This window comes from Camelus ferus, chromosome 34 (assembly GCF_009834535.1).
Source record: "Camelus ferus isolate YT-003-E chromosome 34, BCGSAC_Cfer_1.0, whole genome shotgun sequence".
NCBI classification, from domain to species: Eukaryota; Metazoa; Chordata; class Mammalia; order Artiodactyla; family Camelidae; genus Camelus; species Camelus ferus.
This window is the reverse complement of record NC_045729.1, coordinates 18,437,516-18,463,113: the sequence shown is the minus strand read 5'-3', so window position 1 is coordinate 18,463,113 and position 25,598 is coordinate 18,437,516. Positions and strand designations below refer to the sequence as shown.

The window sequence follows — 25,598 nt, the reverse complement described above, 5'->3', positions numbered from 1 at the left end:
GCCGGTCTCGGGCTCTGTGGGAATTTTCAGTGGCACGGAGGAAACGATTTTCCCCACAGGCGGTTTGATCAGCTGTGGCCCGTGATTCACGCGGAGACCCAGAGACCGCCCCCGCCTACAAGTCGGTTCCGTGAGAGTTACAGGCCGCAGACTCCCAGAGTCCATGCAGTTTGAGCAGAAAACTTAGGTTTAAATCATGCAGGGCGGGGACACAGACGTCACAGACATAAATACACGGGGTACAGACAACCAGACCTGCCACTGTGTGGGAAACAGCACTTTCCTACGTCAAAAACGGCTCCCACGACTTGACCACCCTCACTGGAACAGTCCAGAAATGAAAGCAGCACTAATGCAAAACCTTCCTGTTAGCAAGTAAAAGATTTAGGAGACTGTTTCTTATAAACACTTTTTTTTTACCCCGAGGCTGCTATTACCAAAGCAAGAAAGCAAAGCCACGATCAGCTGTTTTTCCTGCAGAATCTGAAAATCATTTATTCGCGGATCTGGAATAGTTTCTCTCCAGCCCCCTTTCCACACCCCACGTGATGACCAGAGGAAAACACGGCAAACGGTTGGTTCCAGTCTCGGGACATCCTGACAATACGATCCTCAGCTCAATCTACTGACCAAAAACAAGAGCTCTAACATCCATTCACTCTACGCTGTTGTGTTTTAAAAGTTAATCAACATCCGCTCTTTCTTTTACAAGGGGAGCTGGATAGCACTACGTTCTCTGTTACAAGGTCCGCGTAAGCAGGGGGCCCAATAGTGAGGGTCAGAGTTCACGCAGGGTGCCTCACGAGTTTCAACCTCCAGCTCTTAGCCTCCTAGGGGTAGGACCTGCTTGTGTCTAACAGAGTAACAACCCCTGAAAGCTACAAAGTTATCCCATTCGAGTGATGGGAGAGGCAATCAAGTTAAATTGAAAAAAAAAAGATAGCCATATTTAAGGGGGGGGCTATTTTAACATTTTTTGGTATGTAAATAACAAATACGTAGAAGAAAAAGATTTTCAAGGTCTGAAATCCTAATGTCTCTAACAGGATTTCTGTGAGCGAGCTGAGAGTGGCTCTGTGCTGTGTCTCACTAGGCAGCCTGGTGACTTTCCCGCCATCATTTCCACTATGACATCCTGGTGCCTCCAAAACGTGTCCTTTCTAAACACTAACGGCCCTTCATCTAAACTGGCTGTCAGTCTGCACATCAGAGTCAGGAAATCTTTGTTGTTACTTGGTTTCAAAGTACTGGACGTGCCTTCCCTGTGTGCCGTGTACCACTTAGTTTCCACGGCACAATCACGTGTATCCTGGGCTCTGCGGGGAACCCGGGGACCTGGGGCAGCTGAAGAACTACCTAGCCTTGCTCCACACTCCGTATCTGTATCATTTCTAGACGCCTGCCCAGTTCACATGCTGGAGCTGAGCCTCACAAGCGTGGGTTTTTCTTGAGAAGTTAAGTTATGCTCACTACCTTCCAGCCAAAACTAGGTGAGGATAATGGAGCGAGAATTTAGTATTAAACTGAGTTAGAAAAGGTTTCCAGAAAAGATAGTGTTCTTTTCTTCTTTTTTTTTTTTTTTTCAGGTAGAATCATAGAAAATCGAGGTTGGAAAAGCTCTTAACAATCCTGTGGCCAATTCCTCCACTGACACCTGGACTCCTGTGTAACATCTCTGCCAAGCTGTTGTCCAGCCTCTGCTGGAATACTTTCAGGGGCAGGAAGCTGTTCCGACATTACTTATTCCTCCTTAAAATAGAACAGCAACACAGACAGAACGGGGAAACAAACTTCCACTAAGCACGATTGATGAACTGTACCTAACTTTTCAAGAGTTAGCAGATTGTCAATTGCTACTCAAAAGAATAAACCAGATTTGTTCCAAGCATCCCATGCTTGCTGCAGTGATTCAAAGTGGGGAGATGGTGGGGAGGGTGTAGCTCAATGGCAGAGTGCGTGCTTAGCATGCACAAGGTCCTGGGTTCAATCCTCAGTCCCTTCATTAAAAAAAAATCATCAAGTGAGATAAAATGTAGAAGTGTGAATTTTACAACTCATTGCTGAATAGCTATGGGGGGGAGAGCAGATTACAATGTCTGACAATCATTGTAGGGACCTGAAACAAAGGGAAAATGTTTTAAATAATAAATAAAAGTTTCACTTGGAAGTTGCAGTAAACACTCGTGCAGTCAGCCTTAGGCGAGAATTCAGGAGCTCTGGTGGGTGATGTGCAGGCCGATTCCGGGCTGTCGCGGGTGTCAGTGAGGCTGGGAGACAGGAGTGCATGGTGAGAGCGAGGCAGTCTGATGCGCGCCCGCCCGCCATCCGAGGCAGCCGGAGCAGGGCACCCGGTCTCGGCTTCATCCTTCTGCCTTGTCTGGCAGCCCTGCAAACCAGGCTCTCGTTGCTGATTTCTTCAGGTGTCAGGCTGCTTTGAGGTTTTAAACGCCCCCTTCAGAAGACCAACAAAGCAACATGCTGATGGATGGACAATTTCAGAATTCAATTTACAAAGGGTCGGTTCCTCTGAAGGGGAGCGTTCATGTCTGTATTTTTAGTTTTTGGACACGTATAGGAATAAGTCTATCTGGACTGAAAACATTGACCCTGAAAACACACCCGTAAACTTCCAAGACTCTGAGTGACTCGGCTGATTCAGTTTCGAGGGCTGTCTTCCCCGTCGGTGTCTGTCGCTAACAAACACAAGGAACAAACACGACTCATAATGGACAAAACCAGAAAGACAAAAAACCAGCCACGGCGTCAGCGTGTCTTTTTATAGGGAGGCCATTTTTTTTCCTTATCTGCTTCAGAAGCATCAGCTAATTAACATGTTAGTAGCTGGAGATCAAATCCCCCTGCGGAAAAAGAACGGAATGTCCGTGACCACTGAAACTTGGAAGTGAGATCAATGAAAGTCTATTAAGTACTCAGGGTAGATCTGGTTGGCGTCGAACACCACGAAGATCCTTGGGTTCCAGGTGTCGTCCACACAGCTGTCGTACAAGTTCACGTAGCTCCCGTCTTTGGAAGGAGGGCGCATGTACTTGGAGTCTCCGTTTATGTAGTCTCCGATGAGCACGCGCGCCAGGAACATGGATTTGGAGGTTCGACACAGGTGCCGCTGCTGCAGGCTGACACCGTGAATCTGGAACGTGTTTCCGTGCTTTATGTCATCTTTGCAGAAGCGACTGGAGTAAGCAGCATCTCTGGCAAAATATGTTCCTTAAAAAGAAAGGGCCCCGGAGAGCCAAGATTACTCCAGGGGGAACAGGTGCAACACAAGCACGAACGCCGTGATTGTCGGGGGACAGACACATGGAAGGGTGTAAGGGAAGCAGATGCGGGCTTTCCTCGCCTGCAGGTTTTAACAAAACGAACTAGAAATCTATCTGTTACGGCCTGCTGGGACGCGGCCTGCCCCTGGGATGGTTACTACAGACCAGTCCCCACCACCAACACCATCCCCCGTCCCCACCGAAAGGTAGCTCCCAGACTTGTGTTTCAAAAAAAAGGCTTAAAAAGAAATCCAATAAGTAAGACAGCTGTGGACACTTTTCGTGATTAAAAGTGGCAGGCCCCGCACTGTAGCTGCTTGGACCGCGCTCCCACTGCTGTTTCCTTCCACCCCTTTCTCACCCCGCCACCCACCCATCCGAACATCCACACCAAACGCTGGAGGGCACGGTGAAAACGCGGGTCTGCAGAGATGATTTCAAACCCCAGAAACCACATTTCTATGATGCAGGGTAACAGTTCAATAATGTTTCTGGAGATAACAGAACCCCACGTGCAGGAGAAGATTTCGGAAGAGAGTGCAATGCTATTCACGTCTGAACGTCCCTAAAGAATGCGCTCCCTGGCTCTTCGCCTAAAGACGAAAACTTGACAAAGGACCGATTCTTCCGAAATGGCAGACCCAGGAGACAGACCTCATCACGGGAATATTCACCCTAAAAAATTTTGGAAGTGAACTGCAAAGTCTCATATTACCCAAATCTGATGGGAATTATGTAACACCTTTCTGACCCTCTTACGGGTAACTAAGTGGGATGATCTTTGCAGGAGTTATTTTTGAAAGTAATTTACTTTTTAAAAAATGCTGCACCTCCTGATCTGGAGTGGCAGCCAGTTCTCTTGCTGGAGGTAAGGTCCACAGTCAGGACCAGACAATTAACTGTCCACCCTTACCTCTCCCCTCCTCTCTCTCCTTCATTTGCTTGAATCTGGAGAAGTTGGACTTTCACAATGTTAGGGAAAAGCAGAGGATTTCCCCCATTATCCCTTCCTGTTCTTTAATGTCCTTACCTGTCATTCTTCTAAAGATCAACACAAAACAAACAAAACTGCCAGCCCCTAGGCCCGCGCACAGTGCGCGCAGTGATTTGTTTACTTTACAGTGCTCTGTATTTTTGACATAAAGCAGTTTGGTGCATAGGCTTCTCCGTGGAAGGGACTTATCCATGGAAATTAAACGTAATGCAGAAGTCAGCTTCCATGGGCACGCCGCCGCCCATCGGGGAGCCCGGGACTTGGGGAGGCGCCTCGTCTGCAGAGCTGCACCAAGTCCTCCTTCCACCTGGCACCCGCGGGGAGTGGCTCCAGGAGCTCCGGGGCTGTGCGGGGACCCGGCCGGCAACTTGGAACTTAACGACTCTCAAACCCCTGGGTCACCATCAGCTCACTGGGGAGAGGAGATTCTCTCCGAGCACCCAAACTGGACCCAGGATTCTGGGAATTATTACCTTTTCCAAAGAGAGCACCGTGAATACCGTTTATCCTCCAGTCAAAGTTATGAATGCAAATCGCTTCCACAAACTCGCTGCTGGTGCCGTGAAACAGCATTTGCTCGTTAATCTGAGGCACGCCTCTTTTTTTCTTGAGCTGAGCCTTTTTCCTGAAAACACAACACATAGACACAAAACACACAGAAATAACACCGTTACGGGGCACTGTTGGTTTTTCAAGGAGCACAGCTCAATAGGGAACAGAACACAGCTCTTTAACCTAAATCCTAAGTGGGCAAATAGCTCTGGAAAAGAAATAATCTCAAGTGCTCCTGGACACGTAAATCGTCTCATCAAAAATTAGTTAACATTGACACTTAAGGTGAAAATTATACTGAAAACTATAGCTATCACAGACGATGCTCGGTCGTAGTAAAGGTGGCTGACTGCCTAAGCCAGCCAAGGTTTACAGACGCCTAAAAATGACACCACAAACCATAAATCATGCCTAGTGCACAGGGCCTTTAACAGTGAATTCTCTGAGCAGGGACCACGCCCTGCATTTTGAATTTTGAATCTCAGGGCTGGAAGGGGCATTAAGCCATCCAGTTCAACCTTCTTCCCAACAGACAGATCTCTTCCAGCGCATAAAAGATATTCAATGCAGGGTTTAGTGTACTAGTGAAAAAACAAGTCAACTGAAAACAGCCTAAAATTCATCGAAAAAAGAATAATTACATATTTACACATGAAAGTTACAGTAGTGAACTATCCCTACACGTATTAACATAGATAACTCCTGAAAAATAATGTCAAACGGAAAGACAATGTTGCAGAAAGAGACACAGAGCTCAGGATAATAACACTACTGTAGAGGTGTACGCACGTGGTAAAAAAATACAAAAAGCTCATGGACAAGAAGGCCTGACACCAGCCTCGGCAGGAAAGGAGGATGGCGGGGGCGGGGGGAGGGGAACGCCCACCTGTAACTGTAATGCTCTGTATCTAAAAAGGCCCAGATACAAAGATGAAGAAACTGTCATAAATGTTAAAATGTCGAATCCGATGGGTAGGTACCTGGGTGTCCGTAAACTATCTGCTGCATTTTCATTTTTAAATATTTCATAAAAAAGACATTTGAGAAAGTAAAAGGCACCCGCTCCCCCGCCACCTCTGCAAATGACAGCTCTCCAGCGCCTGCCTCAGCGCGTCTGTGTCCAGGCTCCGCGGGACAGCGAGCCCACCTGGGATCGGTGTGGCTCGGAGTCAGCCACCCGACCTGGACACGGAAGCCACGTCCGCCCTCCCGTACTTCTCCCGGGAGCTCTTAGTTGTCCTCTCCTGCACACCGGACAATTCGATGTCCCCACACAAAACGGCTCTGCAAATGCCCAGGGATCACCGTGAGTACCAGTCTGGGCTTTCTTCTCCAGGTGAACAGACACCATCCCTCAGCTGTCCCTCACACAGCGCAGCTCCCAGGCCTTTCTCCACCCCGGGCGGCCTCGAGTGGAGATGAATCTGCCGGACACCTCCCTGTCTGTAAACGCCGCTAAGAAACGGGGCCCAGATGCCGTGAGCCGGCGCAGGGCTGAGCTCGCTCTGCCCCGGGCACCTGGCTGCTGCTGACAGCTGGAGTAGACTGCAACTCCAGGGCCTTCTCAAAGCACGCTTCTCTTGGCTTGCGAGACTGGTACAGCTGTAGATTTATTTCAATTAAGCTTTATCTTGATATAGCAATTCTAAAAGCAGAGAATTTATAAAGGACACGCAGCTTAGTGACTGTTCGGGGGAGGGAGAGTTGCCCTGAAACGAGGAGAGGAATGGAAGCGCACACGGCCTTTCCCCAGTGTCACCTGGCAGCAGCGTCACAACTCAGACGTCTTTGCTTTCTCTGAAGACAGTCTTTTCAGACCATTAAGCATGACATCAGGGGATGTGTATGAAACAAACGCTGACTTTGGAAAAAGCCAGGATGTTTTCACAAAGAACAAGTTATGCCAACCTTCTTTTTAGACTTTCAAGTTCTGTCTGAAAAGCTTTTTTGACAAGAAACATTTGTTGCTTGTCTAACCAAGAAAAATATCTTTTTTTAAAAGAAGATAACCGTATTTGTTTTGACTCACTGTTTCAACCTTCCAAGGCCTTTGTGACTCCCGGTTAGCCCACACGGCACACCAGCCGCCCCTCTCAGTGCCGAGCCTTTCACAAGCGTGATAAGCAGGCCTCCTACACTTTCATCCAAGTTCCTGCTGAGAACGTGGAAGGGCTCAAGAAGCAAGCAAGCCTCTGAAGCAGGTGCGGTTTACTACACAGGAGTTATACTGCAATAAAGGTGTTAATAAAATAAAATAAGAAGAAAGCACGCGTGCCCTTCAAGTTTCTCTGCATAAGACGTCTGACCGGTGCTCCTTTTTCCCTTCGTCCTGCCACGCGGCCAGCCCCTCTCTCTGGCCCCATCGTAAGAACCCTTCTCAGCCACTTGTAGAGATCCAGTTGTGTCGTCTAAGGCTCCCCCATCTACCACGGCAACCCTCATAGCTCGCCGAGTGTTAGTGGAATCATTCTGTTTTTTCCTAAGTAAACATTTGTTAATATACGTCCTTCAAATGTCAAGCTCCATGGTTTGTAATGACTAGAATCCACTCCAAAATCAGGATTTTCACTCATCACTCAGGAACTTTTGTTTGAGAATTCCGAGTCTCTCTTAAATATTATACACAAAGTGCTGGTTAACCAGCTGGGCGTGTGGGCGCCGACACCCTGCTCGACCCCCAGCTGGAGGCGGGTATGGGCGCTCTGCCCCCCGCGCGGCCTGCCTGCTGTATTCTAGCGCCCGCAACACGTGGGAACGTGCAAGCCATGACCTTGTTCCAGAAAGGCTGACCTTGGGGTCCAGAGCCTTCTGGACTTCAGTTAGACCTCAGGGAACAAGACAGAGTCCTCCACCACCCTGCCTGACCCCACATTCATTTCCGAACTTACTGAAAATGCTGCCGCACCTGCTTCTCAGAGCCTTCAAACCACCCGCCCCCTCAGGGACCAGGGCATCCAGGGGGCCCCGCGGGGCACACCGCGCACTCCGACTGCAGCAGGGAGCGCTGCCCGCCCTGGACTGCAGTAAGCCGGCCTAGGCGTGGACCAGCGGCTCCCGTCCTGGCTGAACACCAGAACCACGTACAGAAATTCGCAAAGATAAAAATATCAGAGCACAGAGGCTCTGACTCGGTGGACCAGGACAGGTAGGAGACGCCGCCACGTGCTAAGGGCCCCCCAGCTGATTGTGACCCGTGGCACGTGCCCTGGGGGGCAAAATCACCCCTAGTTGAAAACCACTGCTTTGAACTCCTTCTGCGGAGTACAACCCGGTAAACTATTTTCTACATTGCAAATCAGATCCATTACTCTCTTGCTTCAAGCCCTGCGATGGCTGCCCACCGTCCCAGGGGAAAATCCAAACCCCCTGGCTTGCTTATAAGGGCCTGCATGGCCTGGCCTGCACCCACTCTGACCGCAACTCTGGGTCGGTCCAAGTCGAGGGAGGCTGAGGGAGATGACCACCTGCCCGCCCCAGGGGCCCCTGCCAGTGCTGCGCGCCCTGCCTCGCGAGCGCTTCTCCAGCACTTCCCCCAGCAGCCTACCCTCTGTTCTGTTTGAACCCCTCACTGCTCCATGTTCCCCACCTGCCAGCAGACTTTGGCCCCTGCTGCTCCTGATGCCCGGGGTGCCCTCCCTCCCCTTCCTGCGTCCGGCTCCATGACACCTCCTTCAGGAAATGCTCTGTGACACTCCCCACCCCACAACACAGACGCTGCTCCCCAGCAGGGGTGAGGGGCCCCGGCTCTGCTCACACCTGCATCTTGTGCTGCATGCCTGGCTCCCTGTCCAAGCTCTGGTCCTGGGCACGCCTGTCCCCAAGGGCCTAGAACAGTGCCTGTCACAAAGCTGGTGCGCAGACAGCCAGACAAAGAGGGGAGGAGGAAGGCCTGGACGACGCAGACTGAGGCTGGACCGGCTCCCGTGGGCCGCCCGCCTGCTGGTGAGTCACGTGCCATGAGAGGACCAGGCCACTCTCCATCTTCAGGCAGGTGTCAAAATGACAGGCTGTCCTGAAAATGAGACTCAGTGGTTTCTGCCGTCACGGCAGGTGGCGGGTTCATTCACCATCACAGGTTTCCACGGGCCGACATTCCATAAAATCAGGCACGGCGCCCACAGAGTAGAACCATTTCCCGTGACATCCTTAGTACACACTGTTCTAGGGGATTCACTGGAACACTGCTACCACGTGGGTCTCCAATTATGAGAGAGACTGGTAGGAATTCCACTTCAGAGGCCTGATTAAGAATAAGGAATTAAGTTTTCATCAGAACCTTTTAGCGAAACTTACTTTATTCACTGAGAGAATAAAACCAAAGAAGAGGGAGGCTCCCATCTTCCTCTACAAAAGAATCACCCAAACAAGAACTAAATAAAACCTGCACTCAGGCCCAGGACTGTCAGAAGTAAAAGTGGGCTTGGCCCAAGGACTCAAAACTACCAAGAATACAAGCTGAAAACCACTATTTTATAATATAAGCCAGTATGAGAGTAAAACCTGGAATTTACTCAGGCCACAGGAGCCGACCAACCAGAAGAGTGAAAGAACTCCATGCATCATTACCAGACAGAAGTCAGCTGATTTTCAAGTATCTGAGGACAAAACGGGTTAAGGCCAGGCATCTGCTTTAAAACACTTCAGCAGCAACAACAACATAGCAAGAAAAGAGAGACAGAGCATGACGGTAAATCTGTATCAGCATCAAGTCAGGATCGTGGATACGTGGGGGTTCATTATATCAGACTCTAGTATTCGAAATTCCCGACTAAATATTCAGTGTCTGTTTGTATTAAAAAACATTAGAAATCAAATCTCGAACACAAATTTAATAAAAATGTTTCAGAAAACCACTTATTTTAAGTAATGCTTGTTATTAAAAAAAATACAGCATGACAGGTTAATTTGGACAATACCTGTAAGTTTCTTGTAATGGGCTCTATTTTCAGCAATCCAATGGGTCATTTCCAACCTAAACTGAGTAATGAATCGAGATTTTAAATCTACAACATAAACTCTGGGCTAAGCAGGAAAGCTGAAAATGTTTTTCACAATGGCCTTCAAAACTGAACAAGCAGATGGCTTACAGGAGGCAGGTCTGAGCCAACAAGGTCACAGCGACACAGCCGAAGCGCCCCCAGGCCCCCTGTGATGCTGGGTTCAGCCTAACCCTTGGCAGGCGAGCGGGAGGGACTGCCGTCACAGCGTGTGTGCGCGGTGCACGGCGCTGACTTGCGGGGACAGCAGCCCTACCCGCCACGCCCCCCGGATGACAAAGGAGAGAGCTGAGAAACCCCATCAAAATCCGGCAGGAGCAGAGCCTGGTGCATCCGCACGGCTCACGTGGCGACACTGACAGCGAGCACAACAGAGCCCTGGTGCCCCACGGCTCCGGGACTGCGAGCGTCTCAGACACCAAGCAGAAGGTTCAGACTAGGAGCTGTCTCACCTGCAAAAGAACTCCCACAGGTCTAGGTTTTGAATTCTCTGGATTCTTCTAATTCTGTTGCGATCCATCGTTCTCCCAAAGAGACCAGCAACCTCCTTATACTCATGCGTTTGGTTGTGCAAAGGAATAAGCTGGAAAGAGAAGTTTGCAGCGTGGTTTTATGGGGCCCTTTGCAGGCCCCCCCGCCTCCCGTGGGTCAGGGTGCAGCGCTCACCTGGTAGGGGACCTCGGTGTTCACGTTCTCCCAGTGCGCGGGCATGGGGATGGCCTCGTTCTCACAGATGTAACTGTACGTGGAAAAGACAAAACGAAGCATTAGAAGCTGATGACAGTCACAATCAGTGACTTACACGTTTCCTCCCAAGCTGAATTTTCATGCTGAGGCACCGTGACAAATGCAGTTAGGTGCAGTCCTTGGTTTCTCTCTTTTCAAATAGTTCCTGAATGCCTACTCATGTGCAACTTTAGGTACTGAACTGAGAAACCTGATGGGAAACATCTGGTCCTAAATAACATTAAAATTTCAAAAGCTGTTGTTTAATTCTGTTTTTTGTTTTCCCCTGAATTTTCCAGAATGTCTTTTAACTGTAGGAAGATTTTAGGTAAAGAAAAGGAAAATCCAAGAAGAAAATCAAATTCTTGATAAAAAAAAACCCTCTTTAACAGATTAAAACTGCCTACTAAATTACACCCAGTTTTCACAGCCACACATCCAATGTCCTTCAGGATGGAACTCAAACCTGCAGCTTCCTCTCTTCACTGCCCACGACGCCCGCGGTCCACATTAGCTCACTTGGCGCAGCAGACAGTCGAGCTTTTGAAAACTGTCCACCATGTTTAAGCCACTGGATGTGAACACGGAAAAAGACAACAATCTTTGCTCATTTTTCTGAGGGATTGCTGGTCTTCTATTTGGAGATTCCTAAAAGTACTTCGTACACGACAGAGCTGAGTGCTTAGAATGTGGTACTGGGGAACAACAGTTTCCCAGGGTTTTGGTCTTTGTTTTTCACTTTGCCTGAAGTATCTTTTAGCTATGGAAAAGGTTTTCGTCTGTTTGTCTGTTTAAGTGTTTGCAGCCCTAGTTAACTGTGAATTCTTTGCCAGCAGGAAATGCACTGCTCCCTTTGCATGTCATAAATGCTCACCGTAGCCCTGCACTACACAAGCAGACATTTCTAGATCAGCACCTCTTCCTCTTCACCAGGCTTCTGTGTCCTAACTGTTCTTCGTCCTTTACTGTCCTGCTCTGTGCCCTCCATTCTGGCTCATTCTCTCCCCTCCCTGTCTTTTTCTATGGCTCATACAGTCTACGTGAGAGCAGAGCATCTGGCCCCATCGTGTGCCTCCTCTCCCACCACAGGGTACCAGACGCAGTGACAGACACTTAGAGCGACCCGTCCATCACCAGGTCTCATCTTCCTTCCAGATCACATGTTCTTTGAAGATAAATAATTTCTTGATTAAATTCCTCATACTTAAGAATGAGATATGATGAAGCTGGTAAGGAAATAACATTCTCCACCTTCCATGGAAGTATTAGGACATTCATTACATAAGTATTCAAATATCTTTGAAATCATGATCCTAAAACATAAGCCAAAAGTCTCGAGAAACAAACTGACAGAAACATTAAACATTTCTTTCTTTAATCCTTTCAGAGTATCTCCTTGGAAGGAGCAAACGGGTCTCTCCTACAATTTACAGGCTAGCAATTTTTTTTTCTGTTTCACTTAAAATTCTTTGAACAGGAAGAATTTCAATACTTGCTTGAGGAAATCATTCCAGAAAATAGGAGACTTGCTCTAAGATTTCCCCTTCAATTCCATTCATATGAATAATGAATAGGTATTCTCTCGGGACATCTATGGCGGTCTTTTCTGGCTACAGACAGCAGGACAGGGAAGGAGGAGAACGTGCCGCCCCGACCCAGGAAGCAGCAGGTGTGGCTGCTGCCCCCCACTTCCCCGTCGCCCCAGGTCCCCTCAGTCACTACAGATCTGAAATTACGTCCAGGGGTTGCCCCCTGGGGTTTGGTCGAGGTGAACACAAAGTGGATAATTACCTAAAATGTATGGTTCAAAAAACTGGATGGTTCTGGGAGAGTCTTTCCTATTCAAACTTACCTCAGTAGGTTATTTGAAGGATTTAGAGCATAGACCAGACATGCAAGTGTTCTAAATTAAAAAGCGTAACTCTATAAAGGGAAGCAAGAAGGACAGCAGGCAAGGAGACGCCAGCAGAAGGTAGCAACATTGCTCGTTCACTAGCTGACGTGAGCTCGGGAGAGACCAGATCAACATGAAGGTTATTAAATAACCTACCAAACCCTTTCCGCCTCTCCGCCCCCCCGTCAGCTATCAAGGCAGAGGAGAGGAGACAAAGCCCGCTCTTCCCACGCCAGGCTCTCCACAATACCTGAAAGCACTGATGGAAAAGGGAGCTCTTTTTATTAGACGCTGTTTTCCAGAGGTGAGATTCGTCTGCTTCATTTCTGCACACGGAGACAAAGATGTTAGAGAAGTCACAGAAACACATTGTGCTGTCAGCTGTCACGAAGATCTGTGGCCACACGGCGTGATGATCTGGGACCGCGGGGCTTTGGGAGGAGCGGCCATGCCCAGGGCACTCGGGCTGCTTCAGCGGACACGCTGGTCAGCAAAGCAGGTTCGCGGCTTCATCTGAGCTCACACACGAGGATGCTAACCTCGGACGCTGCTCGGACGCAGGGTCTGCCCTTTCCGCCTCATACTTAGGCTAAACTGACAGGGAAATAGGAACGTTCTCAACCTAAGAAAATTTAGAGTGCCAGAAGGAGGAAGAAATTACAGTACTGAATCTCCTGGTCAGTTTCTTAAGTGAGAAGTGCACTTTGATTTCTCCACAAAGATTTTGGAAATGATAAAAAAAAAAAAAGATACATTACCATGGTGAAATGTGCACAATTCAGTTTCAAGAATTTTTAACTTTCTTGCCTTTTCTTTAAAGTGTACACCTAAACAGAAAACCTGGCTAGACTCAAGGTGTACTTACAGAAGAGATGCTGGTGATAAAAGGATGAACTCACTGCAGGCATCATTGTCTTCTTCTATCTGTCCCTCAGCGGTGGTGACACCCATCACACCCGCTTCTTCATCCCCACAGAGTTAGGCGCTAAGTCTTCCTACGAGAGCCTAGCCAGTCTATCTTGTCAAACTGGCATCCTAACACCCCCAATAAAGGGGCTCCCCGCCCAGGCAAACGCTGCTCCAGGTGTGCCCTGCTTTTTCCGTGTCCCCCTAGGCTCCGTGTGCTGGCGTGAGCACTGCGCAGGGAAAAGCAAGGTGGTCCCGGCACGAGGAGTGAAGCCTGTGGTGCCTCCTTGTACCACCTCATTTCAAGTTTACTTTTACCATTTTTATGAAGGGAAACTGGGTTGGCTCGTGGCAGAACGGATGGGGCTCGTTTTGCAAACGCAACATGGGAAACGCGAACACTGACGCTGCTGAAACAGCATCGTTACAGTGAGGGGTGGGGACTGAGAGCTGTCATATGTGACTTCTATGCTTTGATAAAGGTTTTTTTTTTTAATAAACTGCACCATCTGAGAGAAAGCTTCCAAAAATACAGTTTGCTAGAAAACACTCTTTCAGAAATATGTGGTGTGCTGGGCTACCTCCCAAATGCTTTGACAGACTTACCCTCTGCACGACGCCTGAGGTCTGTGTACCACTATGTCTCAGTGTTGCTTCAAAACTGGGACTTGTGGGGGGAGGGTACAGCTCAAGTGGTGGAGCGCATGCTCAGCACCCACGAGGCCCCGGTTCAATCCCTCCGGACCTGCTCTAAGCGGGAATCAGTGAAGAACCCTAATTAGCCCCCTCTCAGCAGAACTGGGACTTGCACACAAGAGTAAAGTGTCTGCCAACACCGTCCGTCTAGACTGCGGCAGAAAGACAAACGTCAGGGCTCCTTAAAGGCAGCCTATCTGCCTAATGTCATAAAAATGTTATAGTTAGGAGTAAGAATCTAATGGCTTTAACTCTTGAATTAAAAAAAAAAAACAGCTCTGGGAGACGACAATCATGAGAGGTCCGGCTGCATCACCTTTACTGGACTACCCCCTCCACCGCTTCTGGGCCTCGGTGCACCCAAGGACCACCCTCGGCTTCCCTGCCCCCCCCCCCCCGCAGCGCAGCACCAGCTGTCGCCACGACTCCGCCCACAGGAACTGGGGCAGAACACCTGGAGGGTCGGGCCATGAGGCACCCCAAATGCACTTTATTAAGAAAGCCCCCCCATCCAGGTCTTGTTTGCCTTGAAGCAGAAAACAGCTGTGGCTGGCAGCTTGAAACTGAAGGGGTGACTCCAACAGGTTTTCGTGGGAGCCCTAAAGACACGCCCACATACAGGGGATGAAATCCAAGTGGGGCTGATTTCCAGATCAGCTGCCAGGGAAGAGCCACTGAGACCAGAAAGCAGGCAGAAGGTAACGCCCATCGCGGCTTCCTGGCAAAGACTCCAAGGGGTGGGCCATTCAGCTCAACTTCAGTCTTAAAACTAAACTAGCTACGTATGACTTTTGTCACTGAACCTGTCTGATTGATCCTTAAAAAAAGATGACGATGAGTAAAAGAGTTTATAGGTGTTTTGTGTTCCTCATATGAGAAGCATTACATGAACCCAAAATACATGACAGTCTCCACACACATCAGTAACTGCAAGCATGTAAATACACCTTTACAAAGGCAACGTTACTCAAAAAGATTGTAAAGCCTGAACTTCTGCAGCGGTATTTTACAAAAAGGACTTACTTTACTGTTTATAAATAAATCAACTAACCCTGACCTTCAGAAAGGCAGATTTTACCACATCAATATACTAAGAACACACAACTATTAGGGAAAAAGACATACCTGCAAAGTCTATCCTGTAGCTGAATTTGGAAGTAGTAAAAGAAATGGAGCCACAAGGGTTTGTTTTGAAGCTTTTTTCGATATCTTCACTGCTAACTGAACACTGAATGTTGGTATCCGGCTTTAAGACAAACCAGAAAGTTTCATTTACCAGCTGTTCACATTAATGGCTTGGCCACAGCATGGTGCTGTGGGCACAGAGACAGAACAGAGGGGACAAAGGAAGCTTACTAGTCACCTGCTCTAGTTCCAAATACACAGGGAGCACCCCAGCTAAGACGGCATGTTGGAAACGGCTTAAGGATTTCCGGCAAAGAAACGTCAACAACTGGTTAGAAGGGCTTTTTCCAAGTTATGAGCATTTTTCCGAATTACGGCAAACATTACACTTCCTAAGTGGCTCAGACCGCGTCTTCTTTGAGCAGCCTTGTAAGTCTAAAAAGACCACAAGCTTGGCGTGCAGGTGCACCTCGCAGCATAACCGTGAACTGGCTGTGTGACTGCGGACAAATGACAGAACTGTTCTGAGTTTCACTGCCTGTGTAAGGCCGAGGGTCAACATCTGCTTTCAGGTTGCTGTCAGGACAGAGGAGAAAACACGTGTGCAACCCCTAACCTAGTGCCAGGCGCACGGATGCGTCTAACATGGGCCATCTTCCCTTCCACTGTGTGTCCGCCAGACCGGGCCTGGACCTGCCCACACGTGCCCAGGCTGTGCAGCTCTCTGTACACACAGTGAACACACACCATCTCCTCAAAATAAATATTGTGAAAGCCTGGGGAAGGAAAAGAGGGCAGGACCAAGAGAATTTCTAATCTTTCTTTTGCTCATGCTATCTGATCTCCTGAAGGTCTGATTTCCTTCAGGTGCCGCCTGTGCGCCTTCCTTACACGGGCAGGATGATACCGCGGTGAGTCCAGGTCCCTCCTGCCAGCCGCGAGGGAAGGGGTACCTGGAACATGTGCCACTTCCCACACTCCGCCAGGTAGAACCAGCCCCACTGGGTGTCTGACGTGTCCATCTCATCCACCTCGCTGTCGACTGTTTTGGAAAAGAGCTCTTCTTTGTGGAACATCTCCTGAAATGCCAAAGAGACAGGGAAGAGACAGTTTCTTTAAGAAGCCATGTGCTTCTCAAACATCATTTTCACTCTTAGCAAGAACAGCATTCCATGTGTCCTTCCCACGTGATGTTTAAAAGCAGCATTCCACCTTGCACACAGGATCTGAAGACAAGCATTTAAAAATGCTGAATATCGCTGCTTAACAGAAAAGCCGGACAGTTAGACACGTCAGCAGCATATATCAGTGCCCGCTCAGCCACTTACATAAGCTCTGTCAGCACCTATAAGCACTCGGGGTTCGCAGTACAGGGCCAAGAAATTCCTGTCTTATCGAATGTTCAGGTATTTGGACAAAAGGATCCAGGCTCTCAACTAGTTAACACCCAATACAGCTGACTTGTTTTAAATATTCATTATTTCATTTAATGGCATGGAAAGACATTTATAATATACAGTGTTCAGTACAAAGAAGGTTACAATAAATAGAAATAGGATGATCCAATTTTAATAAAAAAATACATCTACGCTTACCCACGTAATTGTTTGTGTGCGTCTGTATACGTACACGTAGGTGTGTGGATGTGCACGTACGCACAGAGAAGGTCTGGATGGATACACAAACATTTATCACAGCTTTCCCTGAATGTTAGCATAATAATGGTAACTGGCACCCTTAGATGGCTCCTACTGTGTGCCAAGTGCGCTCCTCAGAAATGTACGCGTGACAACTCACCTGGGCCTCGCAACCACGCTAGAAGACGCGCGCTGTCGATATCCCAAATTTACAAATAAGGAAACCCGGGCGCAGAGAGGGCACACAATGACGAAGCCAGGCCTCCGGGCCAGGCGGTCTGGATCCAGGCTGTGCACTCAGGTACCACGGAACCCGGCCTCAGACTTCCTTGTCAATGACTTCATCATCTTGTTTCTATCAAGTGACTCATGTGCACATTATTTTTGAAAAGTTTTAAACATTCTTGGGTAGAGATTGCAATGAAGAGGACGTCATAAGAAAAGGGGCAAAGAGGTGAGTCAAGGAAGATGAAACTTTATCTGGGATGTGGCTTTCTGTCCTCATTCTTCAAGGGTTTTTTAAAAATTAATAATTTAAATGTGCACAAATTAATAAATGAAAATATTCTCCTTGCAGAAAATCAGAACGTTCGAGATAAAGCTAAAGACTGTTTTGATCATCACTTTCACTCCTGATAATGTCTTCCTTCCTCAGGGTTACCCGATGCTGATCACTTACTGTGCGTCTTTCAGACTGTGTGTGTGCGCACGCACGTGTGCGTGTGCGCACGCACACATACAAACACACATAATTACTGGTGATTTGTTAAAAATTTTATTTCCTGCATCTTTGACTTTCCCTTTTTTTACAAAGAATATGTGCTCCTTGGGTAATTTGGAAAATATTTGTTTTAAATTTGATCATTCAAAGTGCCCATCCATTTCCAGGAGCACTGTGACCTGGGATGTCTCTGTCGCCTTGTCTGGGCCACAGTTTCCTCTTGGCAAAGTGCAGGCGGAAGGCTCCCTCCTCGCAGGGCTGCTGCTAGCGATGCTACTTGGTGTTGCAGGAAGGCCCACGCAGTGCCTGAGCTCAGCGAAGTGGGGTTACTCTGTATTCGTGTCTGAAAACTCTCTCTAAGGAATGCTTCAGGATGATGTTCTGGATTTTTCCTTCATGTCTTAAAGCGAACTGGATGCTGAGAAATGGAAACCAGGACCCCCTTGGAGCAAGAGCTGCAGATTTAATTCCGCGTTTGCCTTGTGTATTTTAACCAAATAACAAAGCCAGTGACTTAAAGTCTCAGATCAGCTGTGCAGTTAACTCCTCGCGGGCCCTGTTCTCCCTTCTCTTACTTACTGTTCGCACAGTTTGCCCATTTTACTGTGAGAGACCAAGAGAGCAAGAGGGACCTAGTTAGAGCTTTTCTGCTGAAAACAGCCAGAAAATTTTGGAAGGATGCATTTGAAGGAAACGGTTAAGATAAATATTTGGCTTCTGGGTTCTATCTTTAGTAGAAAAGGAAACGGGAAATAGGAAAGCAGCCTTAACACAGCATACACACAGCAACACGCGCGCTCGGCTGCGTCACACTGGCCCCTCGGCCACGCTGTGACCCAGGTGGGTCACACGTGGGAGTGTCTCACCGAGGCCATCCAGGACGCCCTGTCACACCCAGCTCTGGGCCCAGGACAGGCTCGCCTCACACTCATCCGCGTTCAGAGGGGCAGCAGGACACACAGGCAGCACTGCGCCGAGCGCTCCTGAAGCCCCTCAAATTGTACAGAATTCCTCATCAGTTTACACTGCTTTTTCCTCCACAAGCTACAGTACAGAAGTCATTACCCTTCAGTTAATGTTGGGGAGGAAGAAGAGCAGAGAAAATCAATGATGCTGTGCAGCATCACAGCTGGCGGCTCAGAGAGATTACAGAATCGCCCGCGGCCTCCCTGAGCTGCCGGCCCCACCGCCCCCTCCTCCCGTCCGGCAGTGGTCCCTCTGGCCTCGGGGCCAAAGTGACTGCTCTGCTCCACAGATGCTACTTCTTTTTCAGAGACTCAGCTCGTAAGACTCACTGATGGTTTTCCACAAGTTCATCCTCCACAGGAGTGGCTCTTCTGTATAATCAGGCTCAAAGAGTTCAGTCGTGCTCAAATGAAAAACTTTAAAATACTGTAACCATAGTAGTAATGAGGGTAGGACATTCACACAGGGAGAAAAGGAGCGTGCGCCAGCTGTCCGTCCTGAGGCGGCGATGGATGTGAGTCAGCTGAATAAATCAGATCGGCCAGTACGCCGTCCTCTGCCTTGATTTTCCAGTTTTTAACTGGCTGACAGTGACACCGACTGTACATCAGGCTGTGGAGGAAAACAGCTGGTGAGAAGTGGACAGGCTTTCTGTAAAGTTTCAAGTTTGGTGAGTATGCTGGTGCCACATGTCGACACTGCTAGCTCCTCCAGTGGGAGTATTTACAGAGCCTGGGAGCATCAGCTTGAAAGGCCAGGTGGAAAATGAGTTTAAAGTCAAAATCCTGATCTATAGGAGAAAAATAATGCCACCTTTCCAATTGGTTAAACCCTTTCTGATGAGTTTACTAAAATAAACAAAATGTGATTTATTTTTTATATTTTTATAAAGTTTTATGTTTAAAACTATATTAAATATACATTTTATCTATTTTATATTTAAAATATAATGTTTTAAAATCTTATTTTAAATATAATTTAGTATAAGCATAACACCTTGAGGAAATTATAGTTGGTAATGAAAACTTCCTTGTCTCTTATAGGAAAAAGGTCCAAAACCTGACAGCAAAAGTTTAAAAACAGGGTGGAACTTCTGGAATGACACAGAAGGTGCAGCGGGCCCTCTCCCCAGCAAAACTACATTTTAACTGGTGAACGTTACTTAAAACGACAACATTCAGAGTTTCTGAAAATCGTCCTAAGAGCATACGGCAAATGGAGAAATAGTATTCAAGAAAATCTACTAAATCTCGGAACAGGCAAGAGTCTGGCAACTGAGCCCAGACCTGCTCCACGAGCCTGCCTCGGCCAGGTGTGCCCCAGGGCTCCACCTCGGGCGTGTGCAGACAGGGCCACGGGCTCCCTTTCCCTCCAGCTCCCGGTCTGGGGCCAGGTCCACGCTGGACGGCGCAGGCTGCCCAGGGGCGCAGCAGGTCTCTTCTGGGCAGGCAGCACAGGGGCCTGTCTCCTTTCCCCTCACCGGTCCCCACGCGTTTGGTGGAAGCCCTAGTCCAGGCCCAGCCGGCCCTGCATGTGGGGCCCTGGTTGCTACCACCCCGTCTGCAATAAGGGTAGCGGTCTCACGGCAGGCGGAGTAAGTCAGCAAGACCACGGGCCGCCCCCCACCAATCCAGTGCCCACCTCAGAGTGGGGTGTCACTCTAGGAGGAGTGGGCTCCCACCTCCAGCTCCAGGTGCAGTGACACAGCGGAAAGGCACGCCCTAAGGACAAAGGCCCATCTCTCTGCCAGAGGGGACTACGTGGAACAGAGAGGAGAGAACCTCGTGCTAACAGCACTGTCAAAAAAACGGGAAATGGGCCTGAAGCTGGGACACAGGGAATCTGGGGCAGCCGGGAAGAGCCCTCCTGGGCTGACCGTCAGCCGTGGGCGTCGGGAAGGCTGATGCTGACGAGCTCCTGCTGCATCCACTGCATGCACCCAGGAGCGGTCAGAGGTCACGCGGCAGACGCGACTACACTCCCAAGGCTGCATACGGATCCATCAATGCCGGGTGGGAGCCCCACTGACACAAGGGGCTTAAACATAACCTCTGACCAAGCACGGCCTGACCCACGACTGTCCTTTCTCCACTGATTCTGACTTGTATAAAAAGTCAGTTGTCTATATGTCTGTGGGCCTATTTTGGACCCTCTGTTCTGTGCCATTTTCTCTACCTTGATAGCCATACCACACTGCCTTGAGTACTGTGGTTTCATACTGACTCATTAAATCAGGTCGTGTTAGCACTCCAAAATTTGTCCTCCTTTCCCAGCACGGCTTCGGCTAGTCTAGGTCCTTTCAGTTTTGATTGGGGTTGAAGAGTGATCTATTGGAAGAACTGCCATTAACAATATTGAGTATTCCAACCCATGATCGAGGTGTATCTCGTGACTCATTTGGGTATGCTTTCACTGTCTTCAGTGATGTTTTGTAGTTTTCAGTGTATAGATCCTGCATATCATTTATGCAAGATTCACGACCGAGTATTTCATATTTTTCAGGCTATTGTAAGTGAAACTGCATTTTAAATGTCAATTTCTGATTGAGTGTTGCCAGTGTACAGAGATACACTGATTGGGGGTATGGTTCCTGTATCCAGCAGCCTTACTCACTAGTTCTAGATTTTTGGACATTCCATCAGATTCTCCACATAGGCATCATATGTAAACATAAACATAGCTTGCCTTCTTCCTTCTAGCACATGCTTCTTTTTTGCTCTTTCTTTTTCTTGCCGTATTGCACTGGTTATAATCTCCAGTACCATGCTGAATAAAGAACGGGCACCAAATCCTTGTTCCTGATCTTAGTGGGAAAGCATGCAGTCTTTTACTATTAAGTTGGATATTAGATAGAGGTATTCTACAGATGTCCCTTGTGTCAGGGGTCCCCAAGATCACCATCAGGCTCACAAGAGAAGAACTCACAGGACACAGAAGTTGTTCTATGCATGGTTACAGTTTATTACAGTAAACGTACACAGAGTAAAATAAATACATATACATATATGTATACAGACGGAAAAGCAGGTGGGATGAAGCCCAGAGAAAACCACATCCAAGCTCCTAAGTGTCTGCTCCCAGTGGAGTCACACAGGATACACTGAATTTGCCCAGCAACCATGTGTGACAAGTACAGTGCTGCCAACCAGGGATGGTCACCTGAGCACAGGTATCCAGGATTTTTATTGGGAGTTGGTCATGTAAACATACAGTGCCTGTGTGAATGACCTCGTTGCCAAAGTCCCAGACCTCCAGAGGGAAGGCAAGAACCCACCATAAGTCACACTGCTAGTATAAACTATCTGGGCAAACTGGTAGAGCATGGCTGAAGACCTCGGGCATGCAAATACACTCATTCGACAAATAACTCCAAGAGTTCAGTTCTCTGGAGCTGGACAAAGGGTCGTCATGGAAATAGGCCTTTCTTGAGAATGTGCAGGGTCTGAGTAACCCAGGCCTGCTGAGTTAAGCCTTTTCTCCTCACCCTTCATCAGGCTGAGAAAGCTCTCCTGTAGTCCCAGGTTGCTCAGAGTTTTTATCAGGAATAGATACTGGATTCTGTCCAGCGTTTTTTCTGCATGCATTGAAATAATCATACGGTTTTTCATTTTAGTTTGTTTGTATGATGAGCTATACTGACTGCTGTTCAAATATGAAACCAACCTTGCATTGTGGGGATAAACACCATTTGGTAATGATGCATTAACCTTCTGATATATTGTTAGGTTTGATTTGCTAAAATTTTGTTTATAGAATTTTTCATCTATGTTCATTACTAATACAGGTCTGTAGTTATCTGATAATGTCTTTGCCTGTTTTTGGTATCGGGGTAATGACAGCTTCATAGAATGAGTTGTGAAGTATTACCTTCTCTTCAATTTTCTAAAAGTTTGTGCAGAATTGGTATTATTTCTTCCTTCACTGTTTGTTAGAATTCACCAGTGAAACCACTGAGCCTAGGGTTTTCTTTGTGGAAATTCCACACATTTAAGTTCTTTGGTAGCTATTGGGCTGTCCATGTTGTTTGTTTCTTCTTGAGGGAGCTGTGGTAGTTTGTCTTACAGAGAACGTGTCCATGTCATCGCAGCTGCCGTACTGATTGACATTAAGTTTTTCATAACATTCTCTTTCTCCTGTGATTCTTTAATGCTTGTAGAATACATCGTGATGTTCTCTCCTTCATTCTCAAGACTGGTAATTTGTATTCTCTTCTTATTTTTTCTTTTGGATTCATTGATTTTCTCTGTTGTTTTCATTTTAGTGATTTTCACTCTGAAGTTTCTTTGCACCTGCTTGAGTTTAATTCACTCTTCTTTTTCTCTTTTCTTAAGGAGGAAGCTGCGGTCATTGATTTGTGACATTTGTTCTTTTCTGACATAAGCATCAGTACAGCTATAAATTTCCCCCTAAGTACTGGTTTAGCAGCATACCACAAATTTAATGTTTTCATACTTTCTATTTCCCCTTTTTATTTCTTCAACCAATGAGTTATTTTCAAGTGTGCTATTTATTTACCAATACTTGAGGATTTTACAGATCTAATTGAATTTTACTTTAATTCCATTTTAATCAGATAGCATACTTTATATAATTGGAATTTTTTTAAATGTACTGAGACTTCTTTTATGGCCCAAAATATGGTCTATCTTGTTAAATTTTCTCTGTGTAGTTGAAAAAAATGTGTATTCAGCTGCTGTTGGGTATAATGGGCTACAAATACCAATTAGGTCAAGCTGGGTAACAATGTTGTTCAAGTCTTCTATGCCTGGCTCACTTCTGTCTACTCACTCAGTCCATTACTGAGAGAGGAGCATTACAGTCCCCACCTAACAGATAATTCCGACGGGATCATCCACCTCTCCTTACAGCTCTGTTAGTTTTGCTTCAAGTATCTTGAAGATCTGTTATTAGGTGTATAAGTATTTAGGATTGTTACTGATTAACTCACTTCTTTATCATCAGGAAATGATACTCTTTATCATGAATAATATCATTATTTGTGAAATCTACATTAATATTAATATACCACTCAAGCTTTCTCTTGTCTAGTGTTAGCACTGTATCTCTCTTTCCATTTCGTTTTACCCTATTTGTGTCCTTAAATTCAAAGTGTGTTACTTGTAGGCAAGTTACTTACAGTTGGGTCTTGTCATCCACTCTGACAATCTGCCTTCTTTTTTTTATTATTGAACTATAGTCACTTTGCAATGCTGTGTCAGTTTCTGGTGTACAGCATAACGTTTCAGTCATACATGAACATACATGTGTTCCTTTTCATATTCTTTTTCATTATAGTTTACTACAAGATATTGAATATAGTTCCCTATGCTACATAGTAGAAACTCTTGTTTATCTACTTTATATATAGTAGATAGTATCTGCAATCTGCCTTCTAACTGGGGTGTGGAGAGCATTTACTTTGGTATGATTATTGATATGGTTAGGTTTAAGTTTATCATCTTGCTATCTGCTTTCTATTTGTCCCATCTGTTCTTTGTTCCCCTTGTCATTTTCTATCTTCTTTTGGATTGAGTACTTTTAGGGTTCCACTTTATCTCTTTTGGTGCCTTTTCACACACTCTAAAACCCACTCTAATTGAGCCTTTCTAGCTTCTGGCACAGCATCTCCCACCACCCTCTCTCTCTCACTTTCTCTCTCTCTCTCTCTCTCTCTCTCACACACACACACACACACACACACACACACAGACACAGGCACTTGCCAGGATCTCCAATGAGCTTCACATTACTAAATCCTAGCACTTTTATCAGTTCCTATCTAATTTGACCTCTCAGTAACATTTCAGGTTACCCTCTGTCCTGAATTACTCTTTTCTTGGTTTCCATGAAATCACATCCTCCAGATCATCTTAGCCTTTGGCCACAAATTCTCAATCCTTTGCACTTTGACTTCTACTCAGCCTGTAACTCTTAGGGCTCCTGGGGCTCAGCCTTAGCCCCTTTTTGTCTTTCTCAACACCATCAAAACCTGGTCCTCAAGAATTAGGAAGTGGTTCACAGGCATTTTCAGGGGAAAAAATTATGAAAGAAATCTGTTCACATATAGTTTGCAAAGCTGAAATATAATATTAATAACAATTTTCACAAAAATTCTTTTTTTAAGTCACCAACTCACTGTAGTATCTCATTACGTTCAGTCTGTATTAATCAGTTCATATCAGTGAGTGTTCAGCAAATACGATGATGTAAAATCAAAGCAACTGTCACATAATTTTCAAAGCTCCACATCAACTGGCTTTGTTGACAAGGACAGAGGAGAGACCAAGGCTGCGAGGCGTTCTCCAGCTAACACAGCCAGAAGTCTTGATATTGCTGAGAAGCTGTCCATCCGAATTTAGTGCCCAGTTTAACCACTGAGTCAAAAAACAAGCTACTGACAATACCCTTTTATTGAATGCCTCTGTTGGAAGTCACAGCTTATTAGTGACACATGATATGGAAGAGTGATTATTACTATTTGAGTGTCTTGATGTTTATTTAGTTTTAAAACTGAACAAACTGCTTGTGAGAAAATGCTGACCAGCTCTCGGGGAGTACAGCCAGTGCGCAACGCGGCAGGGCTGCTCGACGTTGCGTTCCCTTTATCAGTGAAGGCCCGTGTTCAAGGGAAGGTGGTTTTCATTCAGGCAATGATACTTCTGTGAGCTCGGACAGAGGGTGAAAAGAGAGGAAAAGGTGATGCTGGGTTCCCAAAAGATGTCTAAACATGTGGGACAGCGTGAAGTCAACAGTGCGCCTCCTGCGAACACATGTACGTATGTACATGACCGGGACGTGCGCTGGACACCAGAAACTGGCACGCTGTTAAGGGACTGCACTTCAATAATTAATTAATTAATTAATTAAGTTACAAAAAGAACACACAATGTGCCTCCTGATTGTAACTGAGTGTTGGAGGAAACAGTGAGAACTGAACACCAGCAAGTCCTGATGACTCAGAGTGTGTCCTCCCAGACGCTGAGGAGAGAAGCGGCGGTGCTGGCGACGTTACTCTGCCCACTCGAGTCTACCGGCTGCGAGGTCAAGAGGGCTGACAAGAGCTTCTGAAAGGAGGGACGAGCTAAAAACATTTCTTCACGGTGCTG

The 25,598-nt window shown here is 46.9% G+C and overlaps 1 protein-coding gene across 3 annotated transcripts in view; it reads right to left on the bottom strand.

Annotated features, from left to right (window-relative positions):
- Window positions 1-466: 466 nt before the first annotated feature.
- PARP11 (poly(ADP-ribose) polymerase family member 11) overlaps window positions 467-25,598 on the bottom strand; it is a 34,399-nt gene continuing 9,267 nt past the window's right edge. Inside the window, exons 2-8 of one of the 3 annotated variants that reach the window (XM_032472952.1) lie at window positions 16,122-16,247; window positions 15,169-15,289; window positions 12,692-12,767; window positions 10,488-10,560; window positions 10,274-10,404; window positions 4,746-4,897; window positions 467-3,225 (exon numbers count right to left, since the gene is read on the bottom strand). In XM_032472952.1, the coding sequence (XP_032328843.1) occupies window positions 2,909-3,225; window positions 4,746-4,897; window positions 10,274-10,404; window positions 10,488-10,560; window positions 12,692-12,767; window positions 15,169-15,289; window positions 16,122-16,247 (996 nt within the window). In that variant the 3' untranslated portion in view covers window positions 467-2,908. Of the gene's footprint in view, window positions 3,226-4,745; window positions 4,898-10,273; window positions 10,405-10,487; window positions 10,561-12,691; window positions 12,768-15,168; window positions 15,290-15,406; window positions 15,669-16,121; window positions 16,248-25,598 lie in introns of those variants that run through there. The other 2 variants (XR_004317099.1, XR_004317098.1) reach the window with 2 other exon arrangements.